Source organism: Centroberyx affinis, unplaced genomic scaffold (assembly GCF_046629955.1).
Source record: "Centroberyx affinis isolate AG114_WGS23_722 - 3 ecotype Tasmania unplaced genomic scaffold, CSIRO-AGI_Caff_v1 ptg000058l_1, whole genome shotgun sequence".
Classification (NCBI taxonomy): Eukaryota; Metazoa; Chordata; class Actinopteri; order Beryciformes; family Berycidae; genus Centroberyx; species Centroberyx affinis.
The window spans coordinates 309,487-324,309 of record NW_027278769.1 but is presented as its reverse complement, the minus strand read 5'-3'; the positions used below and the strand labels follow the sequence as shown (position 1 = coordinate 324,309).

General features: G+C 45.9%; 2 protein-coding genes across 2 annotated transcripts; both read left to right on the top strand.

Moving 5' to 3' along the window:
• The first annotated feature begins 32 nt into the window (after positions 1-32).
• LOC139644229 (enhancer of rudimentary homolog) lies at positions 33-3,936 on the top strand. The gene is made up of 4 exons (XM_071519646.1): positions 33-206; positions 786-873; positions 1,990-2,110; positions 3,626-3,936. Exons 1-4 carry the CDS (start codon positions 204-206, stop codon positions 3,726-3,728), a joined length of 315 nt encoding a protein of 104 aa, XP_071375747.1. The 5' UTR covers positions 33-203; the 3' UTR covers positions 3,729-3,936.
• A 2,192-nt stretch (positions 3,937-6,128) lies between these two features.
• On the top strand, positions 6,129-14,823 carry LOC139644290 (BRD4-interacting chromatin-remodeling complex-associated protein). Its single transcript, XM_071519682.1, has 12 exons — positions 6,129-6,169; positions 6,521-6,563; positions 6,780-6,845; positions 7,038-8,576; positions 9,073-9,306; positions 9,570-10,245; positions 10,386-10,543; positions 11,025-11,086; positions 12,061-12,209; positions 12,886-12,980; positions 13,206-13,308; positions 14,090-14,823. Exons 1-12 carry the CDS (start codon positions 6,129-6,131, stop codon positions 14,821-14,823), a joined length of 3,900 nt encoding a protein of 1,299 aa, XP_071375783.1.

The window sequence follows — 14,823 nt, the reverse complement described above, 5'->3', positions numbered from 1 at the left end:
CGTCGTATATGTGTGATCTTGTTGATCCGATGTATAGCTTTTAAACTAACACTGGATCAAAACTAACGAAAATAATAAAAACAAATATGAGCTAAACTAAACAGGCTAGCTTTGGTTAGTTATTCTTCCGGTTGCAAAGGTCAGCTCGTCGGTCCAAGAAGAAGCAAGGGTCCGCAGAAATTGAAAAAGAAACTACCCAAAACATGGTTAGTACGTGGTGACTTAATGTTTATAGCACAAGTGTTTGAATCTTGTTCTGAAAACCATGAAAGTTTAAGCCAGGTAGCGGTTTTTAAAGTGTTTTAACAGCAGAACAGGTGTTTGATAACGATGCAAGCTTGGCTCTAACGTTAGCATGGATGTGGGGGAGGGTTGGGAGTCCTGACCAGGAGCGACACTCAGTCAAATAAAACATGGGTTTAAAGCTTATTAGATCGAGGTCAAATTAAAAGGCTTAACGTTGGCTAAATTTGTTAGGTTTTGTCAGTATTTTTTGTATAAGTTTAAAATTTAATCGGTTAATCAGCTATTTATTCATTTGATAAGGCAGTCGTGGGGGCGTATCGAATGACACGCTCTACTGCTTCCAATAACGTTACGTGTCTAACTAGTCTCTTCATCTATAAAAAAATCCTTGGTTTCATGATGTTTACTTAATAACCAATTAACTTAACGTATACAGTACCTATAGACAGTTATATCACAAATGGTTTGAAGCCAAATGTGAACAGAATAGAGACACTGAAAATGGGATTAAAATCTAACAATATGTGTTGATATTGCAGTCCCACACCATCCTGCTGGTGCAGCCCACCAAGAGGCCCGAGGGAAGGACGTACGCTGACTATGAGTCAGTCAATGAGTGTATGGAAGGTAAATTAATGTTGCTTTTGTACACTGTTCTTTTAAAGCACTGGTATTGCCACCCAGTGACATTAAATGTAAAGAGATTTCCACTCCTCTTGGGTTTATGTAGGGTTTCCCCGCATCATTCCAGACTTTGCACTGCCTATCCTTCCATTACAACAGACATTGTCCATTTTCCCCCCTAGGTTAAATCTGTTTATATCCACTGCTGACTTGTATACAGCTTGCCTTCCCATTTTTGCATGTGGACATAATGGTTGTTCCATGTGAGACAAACTTAAAATTTAGATACATGTGACACAGACTTAAAACCACTTCAGGATACAAAATAACTATTATGTGTTTATTGCATTTTGCCATGGTTATTCACCACAAATCGTCATTTGTCTAGCACTAGTTGAAAGATGTTGAATATTCAGCAGTGATATCTCGTTAATATCCAGGACAGTCAAGTCTTCGAGTTGGCACATGTAAATATAACAAATCACTCACAAAAACCCAGGCAGTGTTTTATCCAAATTAGGAGAAATCCATATAACATACAATATCTGGGATATACCGATAATATTTGGCATATGTAGATGCATGTACACTTACCCCATTTACAGCTATCAGCACAGTGCCAATTCCATGGTAGTATTTGGAATATTGTTCCTATTCATGTATACAAGGATATTTGTAAGTCACATGTTAATATGCAGATTAACTGCTTATTCCAATTAAGACCTTAACCAGGATTTGCACTATCATCGGAAGTACAGTTTGCATGTAAACATACTCATAGATATCATTGCATTATGCCTAATCATATTGTTTTAAGTTGTAATGAGTACACAAGGAGTTTGGGTTTTACTTGACCAGGACGTATAAAATTACACTATATTGGTTTAACTTACATGTTAGGCATTTAGCCAGCAACTTACAATAAGTGCAACAATAAAATTAAATAAGCTTAAATTCCTAAATCAGCAGCAGGAGTCAAAACAGCCCCCAGACAATATGATAAATATGTCTTCTTATCTTGCATTGTGTTGCTCTGTCATTCTTCTGCAGCGGATTTAACTGGATGGGTTAAAAGATTTTTGATTTAGGGGAATAATATCTTTTCTGTCCCCCGCACAGGTGTGTGTAAGATGTATGAGGAGCACTTGAAGAGAATGAACCCCAACAGTCCATCAATAACGTACGACATCAGCCAGCTGTTTGACTTCATCGACGACCTGGCTGACCTCAGCTGTTTGGTGTAAGTTTGACACGGAAACTGGCTTCAGTAAAAGGAAATTGGTGGGAATATGCCAGGCTGTACTTCACTTTAGTTCAAAGAGAAGGTATTCTAAATTGCTTTAATGTTCTCCATTAACGCTAGAACGATATATAAGTTTACCAATAAATTGGGCCGATATTGGTCTTAAAATCAGATATCAGCCAGTCATTGTCAGCCACTTCCGTTATAATGGAAATTTTAGACTTTGATTACATATTTATGTATAATTGATCTTTTTTACACTGGGTGGAAAACCCTTAATATGAATTGATAGTAATGCAACATCTTTATTGGATTCCATGCAAGCATGCATAAATATGTTTTCTTATTATCATCATCCTGGGATTCAGTGGAGAGTTTTAGTGTCCCATGATGGTCTAGATGCTGTTTCAGAGGCTTTTCCACCCTGACAGGAATAACATTCTGGGGAAACACTGAATACATGTATTTTTTGCGAGGCATGAAAATGGTCAAATATAAAGATATTGAATGTCTGCAAAAAATACTGACTATCGGCAGCTTCAATACAAAAAATATTGATATTGGTTTTAGCCTTCAGTTGAATCAGTTGAACCCTATGTATCTTGATTGAACACTACATTAAGAGTATGCCAAGTATGGAAGTATAATATTGAGTTCAGAATAACTCTTCTAATGTAACTCATTTGTTTGTAGACTCGCTGAGCAATGAGCAAATACGATGATCTCATGTTGGGTTTTATCCACATGTCTTGACATTAAGTCTGGAGAATGTAAAGGCTAATGTTCAACCAAAGATTGTTCGGCTCTAGTTTGTCTGGCTCATCTGGTAGAAACAGTATGGACAAATTTAAACCTTAGCACAGATTTATACCGGTGTATTGTTTTTACCGGTACACCGCCCTCCACTCCACTATATTATGCTATTGTTATTATTATGGTGAGGACAGACAATGGTTTGCATGAGAGAGGTGCAACAGTGTAGAACGAGCCGAGATTCAAACCCATACTGCTGCAAATACACTGTGAGAGTAAAAACTCTTTGAGCTCAGTCTTTTTAGGTGCGTAGATCTCAATTGATTAAAATATAATGAGTGGTAACGAACACGCACGCTATCCAAAAATCTGAATGAGAGGTTTCTTATGCGAGATGTAGATCCAGCAGGAGAGAGTCCTCCATCCTTCAGCTGGAGGACCGGGGTTCAAACACCCGTCCCGCTGAAGTGTTTTTGAGCAAAACACTGAATCCCTACCAGCTGCAGGGCTGCTGCTCTGTGGCTGAGCCTGACCTCCCTGGAGGAGGACAAGCAAAAAAGAGATCAATAACATCTCAATAATCAAGCAAAGAGAGAATTTCCATACAGGAATCAGTGAAGTGTCACATTCATTCATCCATGTTTTGTGTATTTCAGTCGTGTGCCATCTTCTGCGCATGTTGCAGAGTGTGCATGAGGAGAGTGAGCTACCTGGACGCCCAAAACAAAAACTTTAATGTTATTTCTTGTGGTGCTTCAGGTATCGCGCCGACACACAGACGTACCAGCCGTACAACAAGGACTGGATCAAAGAGAAGATCTACGTGCTGCTTCGCCGTCAAGCCCAGCAGGCAGGGAAATGAAGCCGGTTCCAGAAGTCTCTGTGGGTGGGGGGTCATCAAAGAGGGTCAAACTGATATGATTGACGAATGGACAAGGGCTCAGGATGATATTGTGAATCAGTAATATTTTCCTACCTGTAACTTGTTTTCAAAAACTTTTTTTTTCTTTTGGAAGGGGTGTTTATTTTGTATTAACATGTTCAAGTTGTTAATAAAGGTCTGCTTTAAATAAAAAGAAAACATTGTGATTTTGGAGGAGGGGGGTTATGAAGTGGGTTTTCTGTTATGTCTCATTACAAGTAGGGGCCCATTTCTTTCTTTCTTACACTTTAATTCTTTCTTTCCATCTGTCTTTCATTTGTTCTTTCTTTCTTTCTTTCGTTCTGTCTTTCCCTTTTCTCTATTGCTGTCTCTTTTGGACAGTCTGCTGTTCACTGTGGAAGAAATGCGACGAAGGATGACAATTTATTTTGCAGCAGCTCACTTGGTAATTTTCCTTTATTTATTTTTTTTTGCTCAATACAGTGGCAAATAAGCGCGTCTTGAAATATTGATTTCCTATTGGACGTGGGAATAATATTACACATTTTTTGTAGCTGTCTTGTTTTTTTTGGGTTTTTTTATTCTTGCTCTCAACATAATGATCCCCGCCGTAGGCTTTGTGGGAATACCAAAAAAAAAAAAAAAAAGCTGTAACGGGGGGGATGAAGGAGTATTATCAAAGAGCGGGGATATTTGAAGCGTCTGCAGCCGCCTGAAGGAGCGCAGGAAGCGGCCAGTCTCCCCCTCGCCGACACGCCGCTGCAGCTGGAGCCTCGGTGCCTCTTTTACTATTTTTCCACCTTTGTGTTGTGATCGGCTCCCAGTCTGTTTCTCACACCCACCCCGGTCCCCCACACCCCCACCCTACCCCATCCACACACCCCCACCCGCCCCATCCCCTACACCCCACCAACCCACCCACCACCCCCTCTCCTCCTTTTAGCATCTGAAAAGACCACTGAGTGAGAATCGATGGCGCAGAGGCCCGCTTGACAGGACAATAAACCACAAAGAAGGGGTGAGTTTTTTTTTTTTTGGTTGAATTGCGGAATTACTCTAATGGCAGAATGATAAGGGAAAACGCTCGGGGCGGCTGTGTGGCAATGATATTTAACACGGGCATCTTTTGTTACTGCGATATGATTTACAGCAGGCGTCAACTCCCGTGGTCCCCCTTCCAAAAAAAAAAAAAAAAAAAATAACAAGGAGCACTAGCAGCCCCCCGTCCGGCATCGTTTGGAGCATTATTTTTAGATGAACACACATTCACCTTACGTAACCTGTATTTGGGGGGTATGCATCACTGTTTCCATGCCTTGTTATTGAAAGAGAATAGCATGCACTTGCCGCTGCAGGTTTTGATGAGGGTCGTTTGCCTGTATTTCATTGGGCGATGCGGTACCTTGAGGGTGTTAATGCGGTTGTCGTGTTGTAAACAAAAATATGTCAGTGGAATCGGTGAGGGAGGTTTGTCTTTTTTAAGGGACCTCCCCTGGAAATCGAGCGAGGGAGAGAGTAAAATTATAATTGGCTGCACTGTGGCGAGCTTTTCACATTTGCTGTTTGCTCCAACCAGCCATGAGGACAAGTCTCATCCAGGCGCAGGGGGAGCCATCTATTTACAACTGAGGCGTCCAGATTTGCCTTTCCCGTGTCTGTGTTGCCAGTGATAGCCACAACAATAGCTTCCATTTTTCCTTCAGCCTCTGGCATAATCAATACAGTCAAAAATATTGTTATTATTGGTGGTGCTAAGATTGAGACTATTCTCCCAAGTGTGTGTCTGTCTCTGCAAAATCACACTACAGCCCATAAAACCAGCTGGCAAAGAAACTGATGAATCATATATTGATCTTATGTCTCACTGCTGAGATGAAAATGTGTTTTGGCTGGTGATAACCTCAGGTGACCTGACGGCGTGTGGGTCTGTGCCCCCCAGCCTCCCCGCCGGCTTCCCACACTGTGAGACACAGCGATGCCCCGGCAGAGGGAGGATCCGTCTCCGTCCCGCCGCCTCGGCCTGGCATCCGTCCACTTCCAGACCCTGACAGCCAGCCAGAGTTTCCCATGAGGCCACCACGAGAACTCAGCCTGACCGCTCTGTATGGGGCCTCTTACATATGAAGTAGGTCCACATGTTCGGTCTCCGTCTGAACACATGGGTGAGGAAATTGAAGAGCTTAAGATACTCATTGTTGTTGGCTGACAGTGGGCGATTTGCTCAATTTGTAATTAGGGGGATGAAGAACAGGTAAACCGGAACAAGGGGAATGCATGTAAATATTGCCCCTAGCTGCTTCATCCTCTCCATATTACCCCATAATGGAAAGTGTTGTTTACATCATTGCCTTATTCCGCCTCCTCTTTCCCTCAGTTGACATGGAGGATGAAGATGGGACTTGTCTACTTGATGTTTTGTGGTGAGTCTCTCTCTGATTATTGCGCAGGTTTGGTGTATTATGCAGTGTAAAAGGTACATAATCATGTAGATCATCAAGAGTTAAAGATAAAATCATTTGAACAGCGCTTTGTTAGCTATATAACGTTTAATGCACATATCTAGAATGACATCTGTAGTCTAATGTCCATAGTATGTCGTGCACGGTCACTTTGACACTAGACGTAAGATCCTGTTGTCGTTGTATCATATTTCGTTGTGTACTATGTACTGCAAAAGTCAAGGTTGTCAATATGTCATTGTGCCATTTTCACCGGCATTAAAGTGATTTTGATTCTGATTCTAATCTCGTCCCGCTCTTCGTCTTTCACAGTGACCCCCAAGCCCTGAACGACTTCCTTCATGGGACCAATGAGGTAACAAAACAGTCTCAAATAGAGAGGGACTCGAATAAAAATCAATAGCGTAAATGATATGTTCAGTGCTTGAAATATTTCTTGGCACAATCTTGCGGGATGTGTGGAGGAGAGCTAACAGTGTGAAAGGGATTTATAATGTAACACTGCATGCGTTTCTCACCATGACTATGTGAGCCCAGCCTAAAAAACGACTGAATCGTTTCATCCCACCAGCTGCAGACTGAAGACCTGCTCATTAACTCCTCCTCTGGGGAGCCCTCCCTCTTCACAGATGCCCCGGTGAGTGTCTGGATCCACAGCCAGCAGCGTCACAACAACCAGCATTTTCCCCCATGAGAATGATTTCCTCTCTCCGTCTGTGCCTGTAACTGCTTCCTGTTAACTCCTGCTAATAACATGACTTTCCCCTCCTTTTCCTTTCTCCCCCTCTCTGTGTCCCCCCATCTCCCACTGTCTCTCTCCCTCCCCCAGAGCCCCGTCTCTCTGCTGGGAGATGACAGGGACTCCCCAGACACGCCTCCACCAGGGTGTGTGGATCTGTCCTTCCTGGAGGAGGCCCTCCTGTCATCGCCGGAGGGAGGAGAGGACCCGCGGGTGGCACAGGGTGGGCCTGGGGAGGCGGGATGTGAGGGGAAGGAGGCAGAAGTGGAGGAAGAGGAGGAGGAGGAGGAGGTGGCATGTGATATCCTCCAGCAAAGCCTCCAGGAGGCTGACATCACTGAGCAGACCATGGCTCTGGAGGCGGGCCTGGCCCAACCCGGGGACGGCCTGTCCCTGTACTCACCGGCCCCTCTCCTCTCCCCACCTACTGTACCATTCCTCACCAAATCAGTGACCTTGCCCATCACCCCAGCTCTGCCCAGGGACACCCAGGCAGCGGTGGAGCCTCCACAGCCCTCCCTTCTGGCTGTTGGGCCCGGCTGCCCTTCTCTGAAGCCCGCTGCCCCTCCTCAGCTGATGGGGCTCCTGCCTGGAAATGTGTTCCCCGCTCCTTCTCCTGAGACCTCCTTCTCTCTGAGTCCTGCCCAGGGTTCCAGTATGATCATTCACAAGGCAGTGCCCAGTGTGACGGGCCGTCATCTTCTCGCCCCGACCCTGAGAGCGACAACAGCAGCGCCGGGCATCCTCCTGCAGCGCGCCCCTCTGCCCATCCAACCCAAGCTGCCCATCAGCATCCAGCCCAGACTGGTTCAAATTAGCCCCAAGCCTTCTGGGCAGAAACCAGCCCCAGGTCTTACGTTTGTCCCTGGGACTTCCTCGCCAAATATTCTACTGTCCCAACCTCCGGGCACAAAGCCTCCACCTCCACAGCCACAGCCGACCCAGCAGCTCCACAAGCCTGTCAGCTTACAGCTGGTCAACCAGGGCGGCTCCTTTGTGCTTCAGCCTCAGGGACTCTTCCAAGGCCAAAACCAGTTCCTTCTTCCGGGCCAGTGCCCTGTGACGATCTCCCAGCCTGCCAGCGCAGCTCGACCCCTGCTCACCACCAGTCACCATGGGCCGTCGGTCCACAGCATGACTCCCTCCGCTGGGCACCTTGTAGACGGCTCTCAGATCCTAACTGTACCCCAAAGACAGCTGAACTTCAGCCCCGTCTTCACCACCCCTACAGGGCAGCTAGCGCTCCGCCAGGCCACTGTGCTTTCAGGACCTTTGCAGCTACAGTCAGCGCCCCCCACTGTCTTCCAGATGCCAGCCCAGCTGGCTGGAACCTACACTCCGGGAGGGCAGGGGCAGCGAGCCACCCTGGTCCACAGTCCCGCCCTGGGGAACCACATTACCTTGATCAACAGTTCTGGGGTGCTGCCCCCAGATCTCACTTCCATCTCTATAGTGAACGGCCCCCCGGTAGTACAGGGGCTGCCTTTTGCCACCCAGGCCCAGGGTCCTCAGGCAGGAGTGACAGAGGGACAGCTGAGCCTCCAGCAGGCGTCTGTGGTGCTGCTGCCTGAGAGAGCTGTCCCAGAAGAGAGGACCAGCTCAGAAGAGACTTTTCACCAACTCCCACAGGTGAGGTGCAGCCACTCCAGTCTCTGGAGCTAGCATTCCAAAGCTAGACTTGAAACCAGATAGATGTCCTGCTTCAGCTAGAGATCTACTCAAAGCCAGGAGTGTAAATTTAAAATGTAAATGAGCCATTTGATGCTGTAGTTGTACTGTCTTTTTTAAAACCCATACTCAAAATAGTGGCTATATCAGATCTGGGTCAAATATTAGTTGCAAATAACTCTTAGCATTTGCTTTAACCTGCTTGGAGAACCTGATGGCTGGGGTTTATTGCATCAGAACAGTTCACATAGTATCAGGTCAATCACAGAAAAGTACATTAAATTGACTTAACTGCACTTGTCTAAACTTGCTGGTACTCACTGTGTTGTCTTCAGTGGCAAACCCCATCCCTCTGGCACCAAACCAGGTGAAAACAACCCAAAAAAGGTATTTTCCACTGCTGTTTGACCCACTGCTGTCTGAGCTCTCTGACTGTAGCTGTTGTCTCCTCCTGCAGCCGTACGGACACGTTCTCCAGCATGTCTCTGTGCAGCCCGCCGCTGCAGGGCTCCAGTCCCCTTCTCCTCCTGTAGTGACAGTCCTACAGCCGCCCCCAGAACCTCCTCTGGTCCCCGATCCAGTCGTGGAGCTGCCCAAACTCCTGATGCCCCCCGCGGACCTGACCCAAGTAGTGGAGGAGGTGACCCACTCCTTGACCCAGAACCAGGCCTTTATGCAACATCTGCAACAGGTCAGAGCATCAGCAAACTCCCCAGGATTTTCACTTAGTGGCAAAATGCTTGAGCTGATTTACATTTGAATGTTGTTGTGGAAGTGCTGCCTCCTCAATAATGATGGTTGTGTTTAGCGACTCCATTTAGCGACTAAATGCTGACGCTAATTTATATCCATATAATGTAAAAGTCTTTCCTATCCACTAATGATGGTTCTTACTGTTGATGTAACTCCATTTATGTGACTGTTCATTTTCTCTCTTCATTATTTTTACCACAGCAAGCACTTAGTTCTCCTATTACATCATCTGAGCTACTGGTTGGAGCTCTGCCAGTGGTGCCAATGGAGTCCCTCTCCTCCCCCGTGGCCAATGAGAGAGAGGCCCAGCCGCAGACGCATGCAGTCATTGGTCAGGCTGACACCCGCGCTGTGATGGCAGATCAATGTGTGGAGGCCTCTCCGCTCCCCTCGGACCCCGAGGACACGCCCCTGCTCTGCTCCTCCCCTCCCATTCAGGTCACAGGGAGCGTAGCTCCTGCAAGCTTCTCCCCACCAAGTGGGCCACCGTTGGCTACGCCTGGACCAGAGAATCTTGTCCCCCAGGCTACAGTCTCCCATCCCCAAGTCCAGTCCCAGGTCCATCATCAGGTCCAGTCCCAGGCTCAGTCCCAGATCCATCATCAGGTCCAGGTCCCACAGGCCTTATTTCCCCAGTCCCAGGTCCATGTCCAGGCCTCAGTTCCCCATGTCCAGGCCTCAGTTCCCCATGTCCAGGTCTCAGTTCCCCAGCCCCAGTCCCAGTCCTTGGTCCCGGTCCAGACTTCAGTCTATAGCAGCCCCTCCCCTCTGCCTGTCAGCGTCTCGGTGCCTCAGCAGCAGCCTGACCTCATGGCTCTGTCTGCCAGTCTCTCCAACGGAGGAGAAGACCCTGCTGTCCAACAGCACACACAAAACAGTGAGTCTGATTCCACCATGTAAACATAACACAACAATAAGTTATTTTTGTTGAAATTCTAACTATTTTCACTCTTTCTCCCTCGTTGTTGCTGTTACTGTCACCATCACTGTCATCATCATCTGTGTTTTCATCATCAGAGCCAACAGCTGCCTTGGCCGTGGAGGGTAAAGCGTTTACTCTCGATGTCCATCCACCCTCTCCTGCACCCCAGGGTGTCCAGGCTCACGGGCCCCCGGCTCCCAGGGAGCGTGTGCAGAGGCCTCCCATCCAGACGAGCCAGCAGACCGGCACCAAGGTGAGCGTGGTTCAGGTCAATTCACTTTCAGTCCAGTTAATTTGGGAAGGACAGTATGTTTTCTTCCAAATTAAAAAAAGAGGTTCTTATATCCAGTCTATAACTTTTATGATTATTATGGTTATTATTATGACAATTATTATTATTATGATTATTACACATATTATAAAAAATATTGATTTACTTTTGTATTTGTATTTTTATTATATATTTTATTTCTTATTTGTATTATATTTATATGTACTTTTTTTTTCCTTTTTTTTTTTTTTAATAACTGAGATTGAAGTTTCTATAATGAGTCAAGGAATTTCCTTTGTGGATTGAGTGCATCTAAACTGAATTGGCTCCAGCCCTGAAATGGAGACAGCTGCAGGCTTTGAACTGATCATTTGTTAAATACAGCAAACTTATTATTAATGACTTTAAAATGCACCCCTGTTTCCATCCTTTGATGTCATCCAAAATGTTATCCACATGCCAGCTGGCAGGTCCTGTGGAGCAGGAGAGAGAGGAGAGGCTCACACCAGCAATGCGGAGGCACAGGTAAGAGGCAGAGCACCGCATCTAATGTTGATTTTACTCTGTACTGTTTGGTGAAACCTTCAGAAAGTTACTTCACTCGAATTTAGGAAAAATACGGTCTTCTTTTCAGGCCGACGACCGTGCGATTTTCATATTTTGTCATGAGTTTTGAATGGATGTCATTGTCCCGAAGGTCACAAGAGTACAGGACAGCGTAGAGCTTCAGTTCAACTAAAAACCTCAGAATCACTGAAGCTGGAGTTGGTTTCTCAGTGGCAGCAGTGGTTTTCATAACATAGAGGGGATGATACTCTTTCTTCTAACTATCTAAGTGAGATAGCTTGGCTTCATTTTAATTGTCGTAGTGGATATGAGGTGTTGGAGAGATTTTTTTTTTTATTTATTTAATTAATTTATTAACAATTGGCTAGTTTCACAGACATGACCTAAGCTTAATCCTAGACTAAATATATTTTCATCTGAGTCCTCTAGGACTACTACTAATACTAATACTATTCCTACTACTACTACTACTACTGCTGCTACTACTACTTCTACAACTACTACTACTGCTACTTTTACTGAATGTTCTCTGTGTGTTAGTGTGAGTTTCCTCTGGGTGCTAATAGCAGTAATAGTGCTGTGTACTATGCTCAATCTATCCTATCCTGAAGTGTTTGTGTTTAAAGTGTTAATCTGCAAGATTCTTTTGTTCATTATTTTGGCGACACCTTTGGTGCTAAGGGCTCATTGCTGAGGTGTTTTTGCACTGCACTTTCTGTACTGTACTGTACTGTGATGTCACAGCTTTCATGAACTGTGTATAGGTTGAATCGCTATTGTGTTATATCAATCGGCAATAGAGAGTAGCAAAATGTAAATTTATTTACATGAAAATGTCACAGATTATTACTTTAATAGCCTGTAGTCTTCAAGCTTCAAGGCGTTCTGGCTGAGCTTCATCCATGCTCACAGAGCTTCACTGTGTCCGTCAGGTTCCAGCAGCAGCTCTGTCTGGACCATGCAGCGGTCCAGAGTCCACACACCGGCCCTCCCTTCTCCACCCTGGAGGACGCTGTCAGGCGCCTGCTGCCCTACCACACCTGTGCCGGTCACCTGCCCACTCAGGATGACTTCAATTCAGGTTAGTGAGCATCGGCTGATGTCTGCACCACTGACATGTACAGACCAAATTAATCAGATTCTCTTTTCTGAGCTTATTAGTTGAAGAGTTTTGTTCCCAAACTAACTAAATGCTATTTCAAAAAAAGTGACAGCAGCTGGTTACTTAAGTCCAAAATGACAAAATGAGAACACAGACAGAGTGGACCCTCTATATTTTAGAGATACTGAGTGGTAAATACAGTAAGTAGATATTATGGTCAGACTGATATACTGTGTCAATTTGCGGATATATTGGACCTATTATTAAAAATCGTATATCAGCCAGTAAGTGTTGTCCACCTCCGATATGATGGATAGGATGCAGTTTGTCTGATTACATATTTATTATAAAATTGCTCAGTAATTCAGTGGAGAGTTTTAGTGTCCCGTGCTCTTAATCCTACCAAGAATATGATTCTGGGGAAAACAATAAACACTTGTACTTTAGGGAATTTTTGGCATCAAAAAGGGTCAAATTTAAAGATACTGAATATTTGCAGAAAACATCAGCTATCAGTTCTGCTTCAATCCAAACATATGGGTATATATATATTTAACCCTTAACCCTTCTGTAACTTTCAGATCCCACATTAGGGTCTAATCCTTTCAGAAACGTTGTATTCTGAGTGTAATGATTCTTTCTCTCCTCTGCACAGTGGACCAGGAGTTTGACACTGTGTCAGGTTTCCTGCTGAAACGCACCAAGGACATGGTCAACAAATACAGGCAGCTACTGATTGGAGAAACCCAGGTAAGACACAATATGCCACTCTCTTTCTCCATCACTATGTTTGTAAAATCTGTATCTATCTCTGCTGTAATCAAATCTCTCTCTAATTGGACTCTAGCCTGGTGGGATGAAGTGTGATTCTAAACGAACTCAATACAAAAATGAAACAAAGTCAAATTATCCACTATGGTTCAGACCAAAGAAAACAAACACTAGGTGTGATCGCAACCTTATTGGTTTCCACAGCAGGAGAGTCCATCAGCAGAGATGGTGATGTTGGAGCGTCTCTTCCTCCAGGCTGAGCGATTTGCTTTGGGGGAGGACAGACGGAGAGCCCGCAGAGACCCAGGTCAGTGTCCCAGCAGGAAACAGGGGCCTTTGTACCCTCTAGACAGGCTGCCTGCTTTGACTGGACGGTTACTGGTTCAAATCCCTGGACTGAGTAGGAAAAGTGAATGAGTAATACTGTCCATTTCCTCACAAACTAGTTTTGCACGGCTTTTGAGCAAAGAACTTAACCTCCATATTTGCCCCAGTGCAGCTCCCAGGTGTGAATGTGTCTGTGTAAATGTGAAGCAGGATGGCACTGAAAAAGACGATGCATGCTCAGAATATAAAGGTTAAAGGTTATGACAAATGAAAGGTTATGTGGCTGGTTAAGAGCTAGTAGATGTGATTCCTACATCAACTTGGAAAAGTGACAGAATGGTCTTGAAAACATTTTTAAATTTAGGCTTGGCTGCTGGGAACCTCTGAAGGAATAATAATAACCCCGAAATCTAATTTTCTGATTATGTAAATCCCAAGTGATAGTTGGAGCTGGCCAAAACAAAACACGCAACCCTCAAATAAACTCTTAACAAAATTAGAACATCGGTATTGGTAAGGGAAAAGCCTCTGAATGTCATGGGTTAGTCCTGGAAATAGAATAGAATTAGATTAGCGAGAATGAATAAGAACGCTGTAATATATTTGGACTCGAGTTGAATTAAGTTTACCAACACAAGTATAGAAATTGAGTGAAGTTATGAATTGTGCCTGGTCCAGAGTGGGAAATAGTAGGTGATGTGTTCAAAAAGGGTTTTAAAAGGGTGACGGTGTTCAGTTAATCACATGTTTGTTCATTCCAGAGTCTTTCATGACGGCCTTGGCTACTTCAGCGTCTTCCCCTCATGGTGCACACGCCTCTGGCCCCTCCCACCCGTGTTCCTCCGTCAGCCCCTCCTCCCCCCCGGCCTGGACCAGGCTCTCCGACCGGCCTCCGGGACTCAAGACGTACCGCTCCAGCTCCCGGGGGGCTCTCAGGCTCACCATCAAGCAGGAGTCCGGCTCCCGCAAAGTGGTCCACAACTCGGCCTGCGACCCGGGCCTGAAGAGGGACCACACCGGCCAGCTGACCAACGGCGGCGGTGCTGTGAGTGAGCGCAACTCTCAGGCACCGGATGCCGCGCCCCGGCACCCTCAGCACGGCGAGGAGATCTCCAATGGAGTTCTGCCTGCTAAAGCCGCGGAGGACGTCCCATCCTGCGACGGGGCCGCCGAAGCACAGACAGCACCTGATTCCAAAATAAAAGCCCCAAATCCCCTTTCTATGCCAGAGCCACAGGCTGCCTGCTTTGAGTTGCCTCCTAGAGATGTCAGCGCCCCCAAGCTGAAATGCTACCGGCCGGATCCGCCGCCTCGGTCCAGCCCGCCGCCGCCGCCCCTCCAGGAGGACAACATGCTCAGTGAACATCTACAGAGTGCCATCGACAGCATCCTGGAGCTGCAGCGCCTGCAGGGCCCCACCGCGGCCCAGCCCCGGGCCCCGGCCGGCCCCTCACTGGACCAGGCTGTCACCAGCATCCTGGGGGGGCAGCTGTGA